The sequence below is a fragment of the Trichogramma pretiosum genome, unplaced genomic scaffold (genome assembly GCF_000599845.2).
Source record: "Trichogramma pretiosum strain Unisexual culture from Peru unplaced genomic scaffold, Tpre_2.0 scaffold37, whole genome shotgun sequence".
Taxonomy (NCBI): domain Eukaryota; kingdom Metazoa; phylum Arthropoda; class Insecta; order Hymenoptera; family Trichogrammatidae; genus Trichogramma; species Trichogramma pretiosum.
The window spans coordinates 1,464,291-1,485,319 of NW_019641622.1; the positions used below are offsets into that span (position 1 = coordinate 1,464,291).

General features: G+C 35.9%; 4 protein-coding genes across 5 annotated transcripts; 1 reads left to right on the forward strand and 3 right to left on the reverse strand.

Moving 5' to 3' along the window:
- Positions 1-3,093: 3,093 nt before the first annotated feature.
- LOC106649678 (serine/arginine-rich splicing factor 2) lies at positions 3,094-9,684 on the forward strand. Of its 2 annotated transcripts, XR_001339307.2 has the most exons (6): positions 3,094-3,258; positions 3,729-3,928; positions 4,205-4,348; positions 4,426-4,620; positions 4,713-4,808; positions 6,102-9,684. XR_001339307.2 is itself a non-coding variant. In XM_014367228.2 (5 exons), exons 2-5 carry the CDS (start codon positions 3,747-3,749, stop codon positions 4,717-4,719), a joined length of 528 nt encoding a protein of 175 aa, XP_014222714.1. In that variant the 5' UTR covers positions 3,094-3,258; positions 3,729-3,746; the 3' UTR covers positions 4,720-5,570. The 2 variants fall into 2 exon arrangements, 1 of the variants encoding a protein (XP_014222714.1); XM_014367228.2 differs by lacking the exon at positions 6,102-9,684 and having other exon boundaries at positions 4,713-5,570.
- Positions 9,685-9,689: 5 nt separating this feature from the next.
- On the reverse strand, positions 9,690-15,049 carry LOC106649677 (lysophospholipid acyltransferase 7). The gene is made up of 7 exons (XM_014367227.2): positions 14,804-15,049; positions 12,799-13,179; positions 12,437-12,714; positions 11,946-12,097; positions 11,650-11,858; positions 11,244-11,565; positions 9,690-10,471 (listed from the first exon to the last, which is right to left on the reverse strand). The coding sequence occupies exons 2-7, from the start codon at positions 13,008-13,010 to the stop codon at positions 10,244-10,246; spliced, it is 1,401 nt and encodes a 466-aa protein (XP_014222713.1). The 5' UTR covers positions 13,011-13,179; positions 14,804-15,049; the 3' UTR covers positions 9,690-10,243.
- Positions 15,050-15,684: 635 nt separating this feature from the next.
- On the reverse strand, positions 15,685-17,150 carry LOC106649567 (28 kDa heat- and acid-stable phosphoprotein-like). The gene is made up of 3 exons (XM_014367025.2): positions 16,954-17,150; positions 16,363-16,583; positions 15,685-16,295 (listed from the first exon to the last, which is right to left on the reverse strand). Exons 1-3 carry the CDS (start codon positions 16,961-16,963, stop codon positions 15,948-15,950), a joined length of 579 nt encoding a protein of 192 aa, XP_014222511.1. The 5' UTR covers positions 16,964-17,150; the 3' UTR covers positions 15,685-15,947.
- Positions 17,151-17,430: 280 nt separating this feature from the next.
- Positions 17,431-19,246, reverse strand: LOC106649568 (protein BUD31 homolog). Its single transcript, XM_014367026.2, has 2 exons — positions 18,956-19,246; positions 17,431-18,216 (listed from the first exon to the last, which is right to left on the reverse strand). The coding sequence occupies exons 1-2, from the start codon at positions 19,047-19,049 to the stop codon at positions 17,876-17,878; spliced, it is 435 nt and encodes a 144-aa protein (XP_014222512.1). The 5' UTR covers positions 19,050-19,246; the 3' UTR covers positions 17,431-17,875.
- Positions 19,247-21,029: the final 1,783 nt, after the last annotated feature.

The following is a 21,029-nucleotide window of genomic DNA, read 5'->3' on the forward strand; positions in this document are numbered from 1 at the left end:
ATTTCGACGTACAAATTAATGCCCTTTTAGAAAGTCACTGTACTATATTTAAGACGAGAAGGAGAGATGATGTTTCGTTAAGTTAAATCTATCAAGTTCTTGGGTTATTTTGTATTCAATGAATCATGACCAATTACATAATATATCGATAAACATGATTCTATTATATTCTATTATGTTTCAACATCTAAACTTGTTCAAAATTTAAATATTTCATAAATATGTCTTATAATATTCTTACTCCTCCAATATTTCTTACAATTTCTTTGAAACAATCTGAGACCGAGCGAGCGTTAGCGAGCGAGGAACGCCGCTAGTATTATTTAAAAGCTGATTCTAGCGTAAAAGTCATAACGATAACAGCCTCAAAGGTTGACTGATGGTTGAAACTTTAAATCAAATAAATGTTTTGGGTGTAATGCTATATGAGGTACTTGGACCTGTGATTGATCTTTTACGATTGGTAAATGATCACTTCTCAAATAAAAAGTTTATAGTTTTTCCGTGTGATATGATGATCGGACATGTAATACCGTGCATACAAAAAATATATTTTTTACTATTCTACTGCATAAATAACTATTACTCTTTTAAAAAAAATTAGGTAGTAGTTTTGATGAATTCAGACATAGGAATGGCTTTAAAACTGTCTGTGGCCTACAGTGGTAGTATAGTTGCACTCGTTATGGTATGTGTGCCTAGTCAATTGCTGAGTAATTCTAATGATAGCTTGTTTATGAAAAGGTAAGCTCAATGCACCATAAATTTAGATTAAATCACGTTAATATTAATTTCTTTCTGTAGTTATAGTCTTAGTTGGGACGAGTATCCACCAAAGGCTCGACTCATGTTAGTAATGATTTTAGTAAGAACAATGAAACCTATGGTACTCACAGCTGGGTCTATAACCGGATTAAACTTTGAAACCTGCAGCACAGTAAGCATATTAATTTATTTGTTTATGAACATATCTCAAAATCCACTTAGTAAATAATATTTACTTTGCAGATTATAAAAAGTTCATTATCATTTGTAGCAGGTTTCAGATCATTGTACACTACTATCTAGATAAAATAGTGTACTACGTCACAAAGGACAGAATTAGATTTTCTGTCTTCACGTGGTTGTTCGCCCAAGGCAAAACCAAATATCTTTTAAAAAATGTTTAAATATTATATAGACAAACACCGAGTTACGAAAAGTTAATTATGTAATTTAAATACCGTTCAATTTCATATTGAAAAAAATTTTAACGATTAATTCTATTTTTAATTTGAAATTAACAAAAATTTTTTATTTCAATTAAGTAAATTACAATTTTTTATTTAAGATAATTTAAGAGTTTAATTTTCATAACAGTTTTAATTTCAAGTTATCGAGACAGCCAACTTTTTATATCACCAGGTCTTTAAATAATGCAAAGTAAAATGGCACGATCTTACCCGCAAACATTTTTTCAATTTGCACCCTCTTATATCTTTTACTTGAAGCTTTTTTATTGGTTCTACCTTTATAGAAAAGTGAAGTACTCATATCAACTTTATGCGTTTCAAATCTTCAAAATAATATGCTGTACGATCAATTATAAATTCGCGTATCGTCAAATTTTAAGCGTTTATTCGTTTAGTGTTTACACTCTTTGTTTATAATCTTTTCTAAAAGATGGACCTGAGGTTTTTGCAAATTTGTCAAACGCACCAATGAGCTAGAAAAAGTTTTTTTCAATAATAACTCAAATTCCATCTATGACTTGATTGCTGTGTACTGAGTACACACAACTCATTTTATTATTTTATTTTATAATTTGAAATTGTACATTGTTACATAATGTAAATTTTGCACACTAAAAAATATATTTCAAAATTAAAATGAAAGTTATTAATTTATAATTTCTCAACTTCGTTGCCTGAAAAAAAGATGGAAAATTTAGAAAAATTAATACAAATTATAACTTAGAGAGCAAAAGATGAAAAGAAAAATACCTTTGGCAACTATTTCACCTTTTCATATATTCTTAATAAATCCTCGTTTTTCACATTCTCGATGACCATATCGCAGCAAAGAATTGGCAGTCGGTAGTGTACCAACTTCTGAAAAGCATCGAGTGCTCTAACCGTTTAAAAAATCCTCTCGACGTTATTTAGCAAAGATGTCTCAAGCGCATATGGGTAAAAACGCCAATAATGCCCCAGCGCCACGAGCGGGCAAGGAAAACGGCCGGATTGCTCAGTTTTCAACTCACACTCAAAGGGTTAAATAAAATTCAGAAAAATAAACCAACATAGGTTTTCGATAGTTTTTTAACTCAGCTTTCTACAGATGAGGTCGAAAATGCAAAAATACGCCTCCATAACCTCAAAAAATGGACTTGAAGATAAAACACGTTGTTACTTCCAGAGTTCAACTCCGATCGATTTTCTGACTAGTTAGATCGAAAGATCTCGCGATTTTACATAAGAAATGACTTTCAAATAAAGGGACTTTTTCGATTTTCTCGAGCGGTGAAGAGGGAAAGAGCGTGCGGTCGATTGTTTTCGAGCACCGCGGCCTGTTTTTTCCAGGTCCAATTCGAGACTTGACGATTGGCCTTCTCTACAAAGTCACAGTTTTTACGCGAAAATATCACCCTAGAGGAAGCCGCGGTTTTTCCGTGAGAATATAATCTTGGATAGCTTGCGTGGAGCACCAGGTTGGACAATTTCGAGACTCGTATTAAATTTCCTACATGTATCATAAGCATACTTGACATGTTACTCATAAAATAATCAAAAATCGTTTTAATTATTTTTTCAAAAATACATATGTAAGAGCAAGTATGACAGAATTTGAATCATTCCATAAAGATGAAGCAGTGTCCCGAAAAAAAAAGGAATTCCATTCTATTAACTAAAAGAGCGCTTTTTGTATGAGAAATGTTCCATATATCAACGAACTAGAAGTACATTTTTCTCATTGAAATCACATTGTCTTACATTATTTCTAAATTTTAATTTCCCGGCTAAGCTGCGCGCCAAAAGCTGCGCACCGAATCACCAACCGGAAGTAAGCAGCTCCATTTTACACTCGACTGTCGTTGCCAGCGACTGGTGTTCTGCCTGTGTGTGCGTGACTGCCGTTGTCGCGTGTGTCTGTGTGTGTGAGTCGGCTATCTCTCGACAACGCCTCGCATAGCCTCGTCATCACTTGATCGGAGTCTATCGCATCCTTCGAAAGTTTTTTAGTAGACTCGACAGAATACATTTCCGACAACCACATAGAGTGAGTATTCAGAGAAATTGATCGTGTCTGCAAACGAATGTGTTGAAATTTTCAAAGTGTTGTCTTGCTGTAATTGCCCTGACGCTCGGCGCATACGTGTAGTGTTGGTGCATTTTAGATCATAACTTATTGCAACATCTGGACTGTCGTCTTCTTCGCGGAAGTGTCGTATTTGTCCGTATACGTTTTCCTTTCGGAGTGCAACTAATGTTTATTCTGGAAGCTTCGATTTCGTTGCTCATAGTTGCAATTGTTTCTTCCGGGTCGAGCGCATCTCGTTTCGACCATTTAAAAGTTTAATCGATACATAATTACAAGTGAAAAATAGGGTTAGAATACTCGAGTGTGCTGCGACGGTTCGAAGCGGCGAACAGATTACGGAACTCGTGACCGACGCGTCTTTGAATCTGCTTGATGAGCACATGATGATTCCAACGATTCTAACTTGACTTTCGTTTTTTCTCTTGCAGGGATACATTTAGACAAATATGAGTTACGGAAGGCCCCCGCCCCGCATTGACGGGATGGTCTCGCTCAAAGTCGACAATTTGACCTACCGCACGACCCCCGAAGACCTTAGACGAGTTTTTGAGAGATGTGGTGAAGTTGGTGATATTTACATACCCCGGGACAGATTTACCCGGGAAAGCAGAGGCTTTGCATTTGTCAGGTGAGTTTTCAAAACATGTTCTTTTCTATTCGAGCAAGTCATTAAATTATTTACTCAGTGAATTGTTAATCAATAATCAATATCAAAAGTAGAGTGTAGTAGGCACTCGTCACTGTTGAATTATATGTTAGTCGTCTGTATGATTAACACAAATGAATACAATGCTTGGGATTTATCAGTTGCAGAAATCATTTTACACTTTTTTGATATTTGTAAGAATTATAAAAGCTTTTCTTCCTGAATATATTCTGAATATATTTTTATTCATTTATACAGATTTTATGACAAACGCGATGCTGAAGATGCGCTAGATGCTATGGACGGAAGAGTTCTTGATGGTAGGGAATTGAGAGTTCAAATGGCTCGATACGGAAGGCCCACATCTCCTCACCGTAGCCGCGGAGGGAGACGCTACCGAAGGTAAACAATTTTATCTAAAAATATTATAATTATGTATACAATGTACAGTTTTTAATTCTTAAAATTTTATATAACAGCCGCAGCCGTGATCGTAGGCGCTCCAGGTCCCGATCCCGTTCTCGCAGTCGTTCACGATCCCGCAGCCGCGATCGCGATCGCAAGCGCAGCTATTCTAGATCAAGATCACGTTCCGACAGTAAGAGTTCTCGCGGTAGATCTCGCACTCGCAGCAAATCTGCAGATCATGGTAAAGATACAAGATCCAAGTCTAGGTGAGTTTTTCAAGCATTTGTTAAAGTCGCCATCTATATGCAAACTTTAAATAGTACTGAAAAGTAAAAATTCCGAAATACATCTGTTACAGAGATTAAATGTTCATCTCAATCATCTTCATGACAATGCTGAGTTGACAGGCTTACCATTGTCACGTACCAGAATACAGACTTGAGTGTTATGAAAGGTATTCTTTTTCTATCCTGTCATTTGATGTATTGTTTCAATCTTAATTTCACTGTTTATTTTACGATTTTATGCTAAAAGGTTATCATTTGAACTACTTGACTTTAAAAAACTGTATTGTCACATAGTAATGCACCGTAAATCGTGATTGAGTATAAATTATAGCTCGCGCATTTTTGAAACATTTAATCACAAACTTCAGTGTCTACAAATCACTAAATCCAATATCGCTTGTCAAAGAATTTCGATTCTCTAGACGAATTACGTATTTATGAACGTAAACACGGTTTTTATGACAATTGATTGATAAATATTTTTATACTTGATTGCTCAAGCTACATTTTGATTCCTATAAATTTTCTAAATATTAACCGATTTGTAGAACATTATAAATAAGAACTATCTTGTGATCATTTATTTACATTGACAAAAGAAACATTAAAAAATAGGATCTATTATTAACATATTATGAAAGTAACTTTCATATAATTATGCAAAAAATTAGTGATTTAATAAATGTATTATATCAAATAATTTTTATAAAATACTTTATTATCAAAAATATTTTACACTGAAACACTTAACTCTTCATTACTGACAATTATTTATCGAAATTAGTGTTCCTAAACTTAAGTATGCCGATACATTTTTACGATATCTAACGCATATATTTAATTATGGTCTTTGTACCTAAAATCAACAGACTTCATGTAAGTTTGTCATTAACTGGTAATAAAGTACAATGAGGTATAAAAAACGAATACATATGAAGGTCTTAATTTTTCTTCAAAATAGTTCATTAACACATAAAATTAACTGCATATAATTCAATTTATCATTTCAGTTTAATTATTTTTTTTATTATGTTCTAAAAGAGATTTACTATTGAATATTACATGATTTTTAAAGAATTTTTAATGAAGAAAAATTAACTTGTATCTCTTTCGGAACATAAAAATAATAAGGTATAACAATCATTTTTAAGGCATGCCATAATCAAAATCATTTATATAACCAATCATTTTCATGATCCTCTTACTGTTGATCACTCTAGGCATTGCTTTGATACTTCTGAGTATAGACAATTATAAAATTGTCTGTGATGCAACATTGTCCAGAGTGTATTTTCATCTTCCTTACGTTCCTCTCTCTCTCACTCTCTACCAACATCCTTGGCCTGTCATTGGTTCGAAAGAAACCATTTTCCTCAATAACCATCTCTTAAAAAAAATTGTAACATTGTTAAATAAATCCATCCTAATATTAGTCTTGTATTGTTTCTGTGGTGCCACAGGCGGTGTTGTTCGCGGTCGCTGCGAAAGATGATGGCGTTGCGAGAGATGCGGAGAGTGACGAGATAATAGGCGAAAAAGAGCGAGATACCCCGAATGCGGCGGCGTTTGGCGCACGCGGTTGGTGTTGGCGAGATCCGAGCTTGCAGTCTCTCTCACACGGAGCTGTTGAATTATGGTGTGGCTTTGTTGCTGTTGATTGCCGGTCGAGAGTGCTTGCACAGTGAAAATCAAATTTTTTTTTATATCTTCCCCGCCCTTCGAGCTTGTGTGTGCTGTCTTCACATCTTGCTCTCTCTCTCCCTTTTTGATTTTATTTTAAATTTTGTCTCAATAATGAGATATCTCTTTTATTACACATTTTATTATGCCTGTCTGATCTGCAGATATTGCTGTGTGCTACGGCTGCTGCTGATTTCAGCCTGCAGAAAAGTGAGCTGATTATTCAGCAAACAAAAAAAAACGAAACTAAACAGACACGATTCTTTTCTCACGAGAACGAGAGAGCAAGCCGCTTCGAGAGAGAGAGAAAAAAAATTAGAAAAATGTACTCAATGCGCCCACCGCCATCACACTGTTGTTGCCGCCTAGTTCTGAGCATTTCTGCGTTTGCTGACCCATGGGGTGTACGAGAGCTTATCTGAACGCGAGACTGATATGCTGAGCACTTAGACATTTTCGTAAACGTAGGAGATGCGAGATAGGGATGCGCCAGAGAAAAAAAAAGGCCAGTTGCTGTTTCCCGAGTGGCGCATAAGATCGCTGAGCTTAGAAAGATAGAAAAAAACGCAGTACCGAACGAGCGTAGCTGCGGATTGCACGAGAACAGAATGAACAGCTCTGGGCACGTATTAATCAATTTGGTCATTTATTCATATGCCATAGTTTGATTATGTACGATTATTAGCGGTGCGGTGATAGAGAAACAGGCGCTTATCGATCGATGGCCGCTGTTGTACGAGTCTGCTTTGACACATGTGAGTTTGTTTCTCGTCTTTATAATTCATTTCATGTAAAACACGTTAATTATCTCTGGCTGTACATAATACTCATCCAGTCCTAACACAATACAATTACTGCACTTGACAAATCTGTCTGTGCTAAGAGCTCTTTGTTTTAGTCTAGCTGAAAACTATACAACAATCGATTATTTACTCATGAATTAACAATTAAACATATATGGCTTGGCATACATTCAAGTAGACAACTAGAATCAAAATGGCATTTTTGTTTATTACCGTATTAATCGATTTTCCTCGTAATTTTATGAATTATGTAGTTTGCTATTTTTACGTTCTATGTAATATTATTATTAACTGGCAGGGGCGTTATATAGATCTTCTAAATTATTCATATTTGAGTAATATGCATCAGCCTGGCTGTTTGGGGGAATTTTCGTGAACGAATTTCCTTTGAACAACCACTTCAACTATGCATAGCCTTTGACCAGATGTTATTCTAGAGCATTAATACTAATGATATGTAATGGTACTTTTTATAAGTTTGCATGCTTGTACATAAATTTTTATGATTCCAGTAGTTTTTTTTTATATTTATTAACAAAATTGGCATGGAAGGAACTATTTTACTAGTAACTCAAAATGAATTGGCATTTGATAAATGTTCAGTTTATTAATTTTTTTACTCATCAATACACGTTGAATTTCACAAACAAAATGTCTAATCAAGTACATCATTGTTAGTCTTTGTTACGAAAATCTTACAAACGGTTTACTTTTAAAAGTGGACATAACAAATGCGGCAAATAGGCTTCTAATCGACAATGTGTTTATATTCTGTGAGCCTGATAATGCGAGCAAAAATAAACGAACAAAAAGAAAAAATAAATATGCCAACAAACGTTTGAACTTGCTAACCGCGCGCCTCATTTTTTGCGATTACAAAGCATCTATTTTTGTTTACGAATTTCATATGTAGTTTACCTTTATGTTTTAAATACATAATCTGATGCGTCGAGTAAAAAATAGTTGAGCATAATGTAGTCTGTAGGTCATCAAATTTGCCGTAACAGATACTTTACAGATATCATCGAGTATAGGCACGAGATGTTTATTATTTTTTGTTCCTGCACGAAAAAACTCCGAGTAAGTATTACATAACTATGCGTACATTAACGTACGTAGTGGTTATCGCCGCAACGATATACATGTGAAGACGGAATGTTCGATGCAGAACACCAGAATGAGAGGATACGAAGAATCATCTCTTGACTTTCTATGCTTTTGGGCCCGACTCCATCGGTGATATTATTTTTCTTCTTTTCTTTTTCTTTTATTAACTCTAAAAATGTATTTTTTTCATACATCACTACAATATGGAAGATAAATCTATTCTATATATCAAAAAATAAAGAGTGTGAATTCGTGGAAGATAAAAATCTGAGTTTTTATTTTGAAATTTTGAATTATATCATTATACTTATAAGATGGCACGGTATAAGTTAAACATTTTTTATACATGGTAACAACTTTGTAAGATGGTGTCGTAAGCAGCATGTGTTATTTCAATGGCTGCTTGTTATCGTTTTCTTTGATGCAAAGAGATAAATGATCGTCATTTTAAATTTCGAACGAATTGTTTTTTTGCATTCTTCTCATCTCCGATACGTCAGATGTAAAAGTGACAATTTGTACTCATGGAATAAATTTTTATAATTTCATTATATTGCTTTTTATGAAAAAACAGTTATTGCGAACGCACGACGTTCTTAATATTAATTGTCGCTTGTTTACTTGTAATAAAACGTAATAAACCGGAAGATGGAGACAATAGTTCATGATCTACTGAAATAATTTTGACGATTGAGAACTCTCAATGGCAATGATTGAAAATTACAAATTTTTGTTACCGTCTCCCAGTCTATAATGCAAATAAATAATTTATTTTTAGTTATATGATGATTGTTTTAAAGCAATTTGTACCTATACATTTGTGCCACGCAGGCTGTGAAGAATTTATGTTTAATTGAAATAGTATTTTCTTATAATCAATCACATTAGTTTCTCTATTAATCTACATTGTATATAAGGCTCGGTATTTATTTTCATTTTTTTTTAACAAGATTTCAGATCGATGAATTTTCATCTTTCATATAATATTTTTATTAAAAATTGAATGCCTAATAAACATGGAAGATTTATTATCCTCTCATGGAAGCGGAAGGTTTCATATATCTATGCACTACTCGTTAAACGAGCTAAATCTAAAATATACAACCAACTTGTGGACTATTGCTTATTCAAATGTTTAACATTGTGCATAGAGATGAAAAATGTTCGAAGACACAACCAGTTTTTGACGTTCAATTTGTCTCTACGAGGAGCGTGCTGGTAGAATGTTTACTTCTTCATTTTTTTTTTGTTTTATTACAATTTGATGAGAGAGGCAAACAAAAAGGTAACGTAAGTATCGATTATATATTGGAAGAACAAAAGCAATCGTTCGTGCACGATTGAAATCACCATGTGAATAACACAATTCAAATTTCCATTAATAAAAATAACCGTCCGAGTTCAAAATTAAATTAAAGTATAAGTCAATAAAAAAAATGACAAAGAAATGAGAGAAAAACTACTCACTTTAACTATTTACATGAAATATAAAAACTTAATGTGCATACGAAGTTTCGACAAAAAAAAATAAATACTCTGAAAGAAATAACAAGTTTGAACTCGGATAGTTTCGGAGTCGCACGCAAGTAACAAATGTATTTATAAAAAAGAACACACACATAAAGATCATTAAATAATGAAGTTATATAAGCTTGGAATCCCTTTCGATTAGTCACGAATGTAACAAATAAATTTCAGTTCAACTGCGCGGGTGCAGAGCTCTGATCGTCATGCTCTTTTTTTTTACATTTTCCACTTTTCTTTCATAATATTTACAAAAAAGAAGAAGTCAACTACGCTCGCGCAGTTGCATTGACATGAAAAGAAAAAAAACTTTTTATAAATGCAGATCTCTCACACACTTTTTTCTACAATTTTCCTCGTTACGCCATAAAACAAAATAACAAAAAATGAAAACAAAAGAGAAATGGACAATTTTCGTTATACCGCTGATATATACGCAAAAAGTGCGTAATCGATATGAACGACTCGTCGTTGAATCCACAGAAGATTTATTCCTTCTTTTTGTCTTCTCTCTTCTTCCTCTCGCTGCCGAGAATATAAGGTCGGATCAGAAATCCTATCACTGTTACAACGGCTATCGACACATGGCCGATGAAGTAGACCCGCTTGTAGAACGTCCAGCTCTCGTGGAACTCGAGCAATTGGAAGGACAGCCCGAGATACGACATGCAGGAGACGCGGCAGAACCACATGAAGGCGTGCAGAAATTTCTTAGGCTGAAATTGTGAAAGTGTCGAGAGCATAAGGGATAAAATAGTTTGAATACTTGAAAAAGTGGAGTATATATTATAGTGTAGAAGATAGAGTCGAATCGATCGGCGCCCGTGTGCGAGGATTGCACGTGCCGACGGCCGCCGCCGTTAATCTTTCTTTTCTCCTCTGTACGCTTGCATATGCACATACATGCATAAAGGACGTGCGCGCACGTGAGCTCGATAAAGGAGGTAATCGATGTCGTTCGTTGCATAATGTATTATATATGCATCGTGTCGGTGGTAGCCACAAGTAGACGACGACGCGAGCCTTGAATAAGCCTCTTTCGTGGATACACACGTCTTGACCCTTGAGTCGTGTACGCTTCGATTTTCGTCCGTTCTTTTTATTTTTTTTTCTTTGTACGCGATTCATCAATATTGCATATCGTTGACCGCGCGCGTGGATGGGTGTATGTGTTCAAGATGCCAATTGGCTGTTACCTTTTCAAGTACGAAAACCTATCGAGTAATCGTTTCATCTTTTCAATAAGAAAAAAGCACACGTCCGCGCGTTTCGAGGCGTGTATATATACAATGTAGAGGATATACGCTGTACAACTGCCCGCACACGAAATCGATATACACGGGGATTATTGACCTGCTTTCGGGCTTTCGCGTGTACATAAGCGCGCAACTTTATTTTGTACTCCTTTTTTTTTATTTTATCTTTCCTCTCAATTGGCATTTGGCAGAGAGAGAGAGAGAGAGAGAGAGATTTATAGTCAGTACTCACCAAACTGCCGTCCGGATAGTGCTTGTAAAACTTGACGTAGGTGTCCTCCATGGGCAGATAGAAATTGATCTGGCAGATGGTGAGATAGTAGCCGGCCGCGTAGCCGTGCCAGAGCGACGACAGGGCCAGGGTGGCCACCGTGCGCAGGCCCCGATGCGGGAAGCGCTTGTACACGTAGATGGCCATCCAGTACTGCACGCAGGTGTTCCACTTCTTCATGGCGTCGCGCACCAGTATGGTCTTCTCGACGCCCCACACGTTCATGTTGTGCACCGTCTCGAAGTCCAGCTCCTCGGGGACGATCGAGCGCTCGTCGTTGGATCTGCGCACCAGACGGGAAGTTGCGGCAAATATAAGATTAAAATAGTTCGTGTTTTTTTGTTCTTTTTTCGTTCGTGCGACTTACAGAGCGGTGGCGGCCTTGTAATCCTTGGGCCCGAGGCCCGAGGTGGTCTCGCACTTGGTCGGGTAGGCGCCGAGCCCGGCCATCTGGCAGACGCACTCGGACAGCATCATGCCGACATACATGCGCATGCGGAAGGTCACGAAGGTCGGATAGATGTACCAGGTTCGGTAGAGGAACGAGCGCTCGGCAAATTCATCCGACAGCGCGTACTGCTCGTGAAATTAAAAATGTATCAGTATACTCAATAATTGTGTATCCGTGTAGAGTAAGCGGAGTACGAAAGTGCGACGACATACCCTCGCGGGAAATACGTAATTGGTCGTCAGGAATATGGCGGTGAAGCAGGCACTTAGTATGAGTTTCGGATAAGTGTGAGCCCAGTGATCGGCCTTCATCGCGAACGGCCTGTGCAGCGAGTCCCAGTACGTTCTGTATCTGTAGTACGGACCTGCAAAACGAGAGCGAGATAAAAGATGGAAAAAGAAAAAACGGAGAAAAAAACTTAATCGCTGCTTTTAAGCGCACCGACTCAAACCTCGAGAAACGCCGAGCAGCGGCAGAGAGAGGAGATTTTTATGCATGAATGGGGAGGATTTGCGGGAGATCATCCGGGGCTTATATGCATATACGAACTCTCTCCGTGTAAATACGCGCGTGCACGCGAATTACTTATTCACGCGAGTGTGACCTCGCGTTACTCTTTTGGTTGGAGCAAAAAAAGAAAAGAGAAAAAAAATCTGTGAATTTTTCAAGCGGAAGCGAGGCGCATCCTATGAAATATATTTACCGGTGAGAACTCCGATGTAAGTGAAGCAGTAGTGAAACACATCCATGAATCCGACCCTGGCGAGGGCCGCACTGGCGGCGCCCTGGGGATCGTCCTGACCCAGCGGGTGGGTCGCCGCGGCGTTCATCTCGAAGGCCACGCCGGCCAGCTTGAGCGTCAGCATCATCTGTATGAGATTCGTGTGGCCCGACGGCGTCGACCAGCCGAACAGGTGCGACAGGCGCAGTATCACCAGCAGGTAGAAAAACGCGAAGAAGAAGCTCACCAAGTGGCTGATTCTGCGTGTGAAAAAAAAACGAGTTAACGATATTTGTACGACCTATGCCAATTCCAAATAATCGAGGTATATATATAAAGCTTACTTTGGCGACAACCTCGTGACGATTATAGCATTGACCACCGTGGAGAATATCGGATGGATGGCGTGCTTGCCGGAAACGCAGAGCACCAGCGCCAGGCCGAGGCCGGTGCTGACCCATTGGCGCAGCTGCACCGAGTCGATTTGCCGATAGTACTTGCCAAAACCGATGCACAGCAGCAGCAGACCCACGTATATCAAGTCGTCCAGCAACATTTTGTTTCCTTTTTCTTCTTTTTTTCTTTTTCTTTTTTTTCGCTCGACGACGCACGACTTTTATCGACTTTTCAATTGATGTAGTGCGCCAGCTTATGAAAGGCCTCGCAATTCATATAAAGCTGTTCGCTGCAGCGTCGGTGCAAGCGGCAGCACACAGCTTGTTGACCTGTGGGACGAAATAATAAAAAATAAAATAGAAACGAAAGAGAAAACTGAGTGAAAAATGCCATGAAAATTTATGGCAGGTGTTTATTTACTTTTCTTCTTTTTTTCTTTCTTTCTTTCGCGAAACGCGTAAATAATGCGCTTTGTCACGCGCTGCACATGAATATACGCTCGCGACACGCACCGCACACTCGAATACGTCAGTGATTTTATTTTTGCGATAGATATTTTATGAGAGACAGATACTATGATATTCGAGTAAAAAGTGGATTTGATAGTAGATCCAATATAAATGCTTGACAGTTAAAATTTGATATAATGAAAAAGAGAACTTTTTATTTCTGCAATTGAATATTTGTATATATTTCAACTTGTTTAAGTCACTGCAATGTTATGAATCTTGTACTTATCAATCAATTTCATTTTTAGAAGCAACGATAATAATCATAAAAAATTATGTCTGGAGATTATTTCAATGCCTTAAATCATTTTACCATACTTTTTACCAAGAGATTACTATTTTACAATTTTTGGAAAGAAAAGGCAATATATTTTTGCTGCCAGTACAAGTAGTCATTATATAAAAATATAACTAAAATGTGGCATGCAGATTTCTTTGCCAATTTCATGTATGTATTCGAATGGACTTGATAAAAATTATCTTTACCTTGAAAAAAATGTATGTCTGGCTCTTAACTATAAGATATAAATTTCTACTTTTACATTGCAAGAATTTCAAATAATTTCAACCTCGATACGCTTTTTAAATAAAAGATAATTAAAACTAGTTTGATGTTTTAAATATCATGACTAAACACTTTGAAGTTGATAATTGACAGAAGACATAAGCTTTCCTTAATTATTATGTCAAACTGTCAGAAACATAATTGCATTCATTTTGTTATGTTATGTTGATATAGACCAGTTGAGCACCAGTATTATCATGAAAGCATTTAAGTAAATCTTCATATACAAGCTAAAAAGTAATAAAAAGACACAAGTATTGTAAAAAGAGCCTGCCAAGTTTTTTTCTTTCACTAAAGCAGACAATTTGTGTGAGCCATCCAAACATGAGCAAGTGCTTTTTGCACTCAATAATTTGAATTTCGAAATTAAACGCTTCACTCTCTCACGCCAATTTCCGGACAATCAAGTTTGGCCTCAGCTGTATACAGAGCAAACTGCAATAATGAAAAAACTTCTATCGACCGTAACTGACAAAAAAAGCCCCAATACTATCGTTGTATACTGCAAGATTCACGTGAGAGTGAAAACCGTGAAGAAGCGAAGAAAGTAATTCATACTCAATTTCACATTCATAAGGCTTTTACGATGAAAAAAACCGTAAAATATTTTTTCTATCAAAGGTTCTTTTTTTTCAAGTACCCACACGTTTTCACTGGCTCATATTTTTGATGTTTTTTTGCGTAAGTTAGGCTGCCACTGTCTCGCTCACAGATCAACATAAGAGACACTTATATCTTACACGCATGTACGCACACTTACAAGCGATCGCCTAATTATCGACGAAACTTTTTAGAATTCTGTTAATATTGTACAACATGCTACGTATGGGTTAAAAAAACCTGTGCATCTGCGCGAGTGCAGTTATCTCTTGTTATTACCTATATCCAATGGTGTTATGCTGGGCCGAGCAAATATATACACACGCAACCCGCGACCTGCACTCGAGCGCGTTAGCTTCGCAATGCGACTGCAGTCCAGTAGGCCAGTCGCTGCACTGCACTGCTACTGCTGCTGCTGCGATGCATTACATCGGGCGCACACGATGGCAGTCACCGCGCAGAAGTGCTCAATGTTTTTTATTTTTATAATGACAGATAGCTGTGCACCACTGCGTCAGCGTTGATTTCTCGTATCATACGCGCAATGCGAGATCAAATTTTGGTCTTCTGCGCTGCGCGGAATTTCGAGGAGAGACAGCAGCGGCGCTAGCAGCCGCGGGGGCAGCATCGCCGCGCGGAAAGCCGCAAAATGAAATTGAACATCGTTCGATGCTAGTTAATGACAATTTCTTTTATCAATCAGTGATAATGAATTTGTGTGATTTTCATTGTGTTAGTCCAGTAAACATTGCCTTTATAAACATTTGAAACAAGGTAGAATCAAGAAAAAAAGCGTAAGAAATTTGATTTTGTACTATGTTTTTATTTTAACATACTTTTTTTTATTTTATAAGAAATCACGTAATAAAAAGGAATTCCTATCACGCATTAAAATATAATATTTTACTTGAAGAGCTATTCTTAACAATTCATATGATTGATCAATGGTCAACGGATTATATCTTCAATTAAAGCTTTTGTGTCATCGCCACATTATGAGCTAGTTTTTATATACACAGTGTTGAAAGCTTGTTCTTTTTTATTTCATCGTTTTTAATCGCGTGCGGAGAAAATGATTAATCTTACAAAAAAGTTTTTTATACGTAGTACATTTAATTTTTGTGCAAAATACAATTTTGATGGAATGATGAATTTCAAAAAAATTTCAGCACAGTCGAAGTTTTACTTCTTAATAATTTATAAATAATTGTTCCAAATTTAAACAAAAAATAAATTGACCATGCGTTATTTCAGAGAAATTTCTTCATTTGGACATACCATAGATTACATTTTTTGATGTCACCTGAATGTAGACTACGTAATCTAAATTAGTTAACATCATAAAAGTTTTTTATGGTGCATCAATTTAAATGGTGTTCCTATCGTTAGGATACACCTATAACACAGGAACATAAGGATCTTTTTAAGACCTTTTACCCAGAGCTTTGCTTGTCATATCTTTTTGTTTTTGTGCAGCTAAGTCTCTAGCTTTTTTCTCTAATTCTCGTTTTTTAGCTGCTTCTTCGCGTTGCTGCTTAATAATAGCTAAACGAGCCAAATCTGCACGAGCTTCATCTGTTTTACCAGCAGCATGAAGTTTCTGGTAATGTACCTGAGCTCGTTGTTTTTCTATTTGTTCTCGTTCTCTTCTGGACAGCTCAGGCTTGGCATTAGCAAGCTCAGCATTCAAAGTTGACAATTTTTTAACCTTTTTTTGTACCCTGTTTGGATTTTCTACTTCTATTAAATTTTCAACACCCTTGGCTTTGCCCTGGAATAAATTATAATTAAAAAAATGTTATGCTACATCATTCAAGGAACATTTAAGAATAGCTTACCTCATCTGAATCAGAATCACTATCACTGTTTTCGCTATCATCAGAATCTGAGTCTCTTTTTTTACTTCCCGAAGCTTTGGCATCTTCTTCTTCTTCTTCGCTAGAAGATTCATCTTTATTCTTTCTCCACTTTCTCTTTTCTTCTTCTTGACGTCTTTGTTCTTCTAATTCTTCAGGGCTGGTGAAGTGACGATTGCGTCCTTTGTGATTGACATATTTACCTATTAAAAAAAAAATGATTATATGATTTCAAAATGCCACAACAAAGAATCACTTGATTAGACCAAAAAATGTTAACAAATCATATCATTCATATAATAATAAATGGTGAGTGAGTGATAAAATTTTTTGCTCAAATAACAGCTGTAAGTAAAAAAAAAAAAATTCAACCACCTACACAATTAAATTGTGTAATTGTTTGAACATGAAAAATATTATATTTAATACTTGAAGTTTTAATATTGCGAAATTTGGATGATATCCCGGAAGATTTTCATACACGAAAAGTCTTGTCAACAATGTCTGCACAGTTGAATTCGAGAAAACATCTTACGACGCAAATACTCTTTGTGTACCAAAGTTATAACTTACCTCTCGGCATGATTAGTGCTTAAAATAAAAAATTAAAAGGATCGAATTTACACCGACAAAGGCAAGAGTTTCTCTTAACGTGAAAAATCGAAGATGCTCTTCGATTAACTGTTGCACGAATAATAATCGCAACTTGGCAGCAGCGAATGAAAATATCGACTGTGAGGTTATAGTATCGCGAGAGATATGCTACGGTTGGACTTGGAAGTTTTAACAAAGCCTCGACTAGTTAACGGGATAGCTACGCTGTATATGCTACACGGATATATGGAACGAATACTAAAGGCCGCCACAAGTTAACGAGACTAAGCAGCGTTTTTGAAGACTGCGCCTTTCAAACAATGATGCACCTCGCTATTTTTAACATTACTCTCAAATAATCGTCTGATAAACTGAAGATTTCTCCAGTCTTTTCCTTTTTTTTGAAAATTTTGGATATTATTTCTTTGGATGGGTATGTTTATTAAAGTTTCTAAATTTTCTTGTAAAATTCATAATTTATTGACAAATAAAGTAGAAAGTGCAAAATATAAGTTACTGACTATATTTAAAAATTCAATTTCATGCTTTCTTGTGAATTGCATCATTTATTGTTGAATCAAGCTTAAAAGTGTAAAATATAATTGAATAACTAACTATATTTAAAAATTTAATTTTTTTTTTTCATAAAATTGAACATATTTGGATGAATTATTTTCAGTACATAAGTAATTCAAGTAATTTGAGAAAAATTCTTTTTACAGGGAATGTTCAAATTACATTACAAGTGTTGACATTGTAAAATGAAATGAAATATTTCGAGAATTAAAAACAAAAATACTTTGTTATATAATCATAATTCTAAGCAAATCAATTAATAATGTAGAAAAATATTTACAGATATGTTTATCACTATTCATAGTTCAATATGAAACATCATAATTTATCCAGAACATCCACGACATCCACAATGGATGCATTCAACAATGCGTCCTTCTTCCAATTTTGCCTTTGGCACACGACAAATGCAGTTGGTCCCAAAATTTGTGTCTCTAGTCTGGATACACCTCAAACAACACAGATTTTCATAGCCTGTCTTTTTCCACTTAGCTATGAGATTTCTGTCTGCAATCTTCTCATTGCAACAGAACTCATAAAGCTCTTTGCTGATAGCTTTGCGTCTATAGTATAAGTCGTAAATGTATCGAGATTTCTGATGGTGAATCTTGAATATTGGCCACAGTGACTCTTGCTTCCGTTTTCCTTCATGTGATTCGGTTTCAGCTATAACAATTCAAATGATGATTAAAAATTTAAAATCATAGAAGTCTAAAATATAGATTTTTTCAGAATTACATGGTTTGTCAAACATTAAGTCCGTATTTTTAAGGGCTCCAAAAGGTTTTACATTTTTTGACTTTTATAAACACAGCACAAGGCTTCAAAGTTAAAAATTTTTTTTCAATAAATAGATATAATAGTTTTTTTTCAAGTAATTTATTTAAAAGTACTTTATTAGTTAAATATGTCAAAATAGTTTAAGGCATTATTATCTCACTATAGACCTTAACATTAAATTCAATTATGCTAATTGTTGTAAGATACTGAGATTTCAGATGAGTAAATTTAGTTCTATGAGGTGTTATTTTGTTTGATATACTATTTACAATAGAGGCAACTTTAAGTTTAAAGATTACTTTTACAACTTGTAAATACAATTCTATTGTATTATAACATTGTATCTAACTATTTGTATGGAGTAATGTCAAATAAAATATTAGAAAAGAATATTATGTAATCATGATGAGTTATGCTATTTCTTCAAAATACTTTTTTTCACTAAAAGCTCCCTTTAAGTCCTGAACCAAGTCAAATAATGAATGTTTTCATTTTACATCTCAGAGAAAGGTTAACTATCTGCTGGTGGTTATTTACGAGAAAACAATAATATTATTCAAAAATATATCTCACATTGTAAATAAAAACTTAAAAATATGGAATTTTATTGGTTCAAGAAACTAACCTTCACGCATTTTCTGTTCAAGCTCTTCGAGTGTGGGTTCAATAAGTTCCCATCCATCAGGCTGTGGTTTACGGCTTCTTCGTACCTTAGGCATCTTGATCAAGCCCTTTGTCTGTTTGTTTATTAAAAAGCAAAGGTTTTTTGCTCGATGACTTGCTCTGTAAGTGTACAAAAGCGTTGTGAGACGAGCTTCAAATTTCCTGAACTTTCTGTTGATAAATACAGTAGGAGGCGACGATACTCGATTCACGTCGTATGCTAGTGCGGTCGGACGACTAACGACTGACTGCTGACGACACGATGGATTCGGATAAGGGATAAAATAGGTACTTGCGCGCGCATCTGTCATGACCGTCAGCAGAACCGAACGCGCGTGATTCAAATTTTTCAAAATAAACTTGTCAGTTATTACATGACAATTTTTGTATTATTCGTCCTAATGATGTAAAATGGTTATCTAAGATGTTTTCAACGTTTACTATAATGATTCTTAAAATAAAAATTAATCCTGAATCATAGTACCCTAGCTTAGAAACGCGAGATGTGCAGCGGATTGCATACTGACAGACATCATGTATAAAATAATCGATGAATTTTCGAAGTTTACTTTTTTGTGGAAATTCAACTTTAAAAAGACATTTGTGAAGAATACCGAATAAATTATCACATTCTATCAAACAAAACACGATCAAAATAGTAGATAACGTGCCTATAAAAGGGAGGAGAAAACTGGAAATCCTCAGGGAACGTGTCAGCCGAGAAATAAAGAGGGTAGTACTGCAATACAGTTCTTTCGAGGTGTGCAATAATGTAATTCTTTGCATGTAGAGCATACTTATATGCTACAAAAAGTTCATTGCCACTTGCGAGTTCTCAGCACGCCATCTGTTGTTGGAATCAAAAAGTTCATAATCAAACATGACACCTTCGATTACGATATATCTTTTTACAATATATTTACAATATAGTACTCTTACAATACGTTACTCATTTTCAAGATTATCAAGCAGCGGTGTAAGAACAGCTACTCGAAGGGAAACTTCTACGAAAATCTATAATCAGCACATCACTTTTTGAAAAATGTATCTTTCAATACACATTAACATGTATTGATGAGTGCTGACATTATATCGCAACGCAAAAGCGTAAACAAGATTTGCAAGCTCAATCTTAAGCAGACTTCGAATTTCTTCCGAGTGTTCCGTTCTCGCACGTAGGTTCACGCGCATATCACTGTCGCGAAAATTATAAGGAGGAAAAATACATAAATTACTCTTAAGCTAAGTACCATTACAGAGCGTGAAATCTGTCCGAGCGTATGAGTCGAGTACAATTAAGGAGAGGTATTCACCCGAAAATAGCGATAAAACTGCGGTTTAATCTATATATAGAGAGGGTGAAAAAAGAGGTATACGAAGAGAGAGAGAGACAGAGACGCGTCGAGAACTCAAATTCGAGGTACGCACGTAGGAACTCGAGAGTCGAGTCTCTATTCTTGAACTCGACTGGAGAACGCGTACTCGTGTACTTTTACGTATACTCACGTATACTTATATAGCTACGTCGAAATTGTTTTTTTATTCTTTTCCTTCTTCGTCTGCGCTCCTCGATCGCGTCTATACATAAATCCAAATAACGAGAGTCCGAGCTTTCGATCTATTGTGAAGTATTCGTTGCAGCATCGATAGCTTTTCATATATTTTAAACATATATATGTTTAAAGTACGAGCAGAGATGTCAACGACCTCGTCGAATCTATATGGTAAACTCGACTTGCACAACGTAGCTTGTACAGAAGCTGAATAGCAAAAAAACAACAGATCCAGCTCGATCCATACGATCGCCCACGTAGCATCTGCCGTATACAATTAATAATGGTGCACTATAACGCGACGCTAAGCGTATCGCGGCTAATTAATATAAAAAGTCATGCTTGGCTACTCGTTTCCATCTCTCTCTCTCCCTCTTCTCGATTTATGATTTTCACTCGTTAATACCTGTACACACGCGAGATCCGCTTCACGGCTTTGACTATATGCAGTCGCAATAAAACGTCTACGATTTTTTTTGCTCC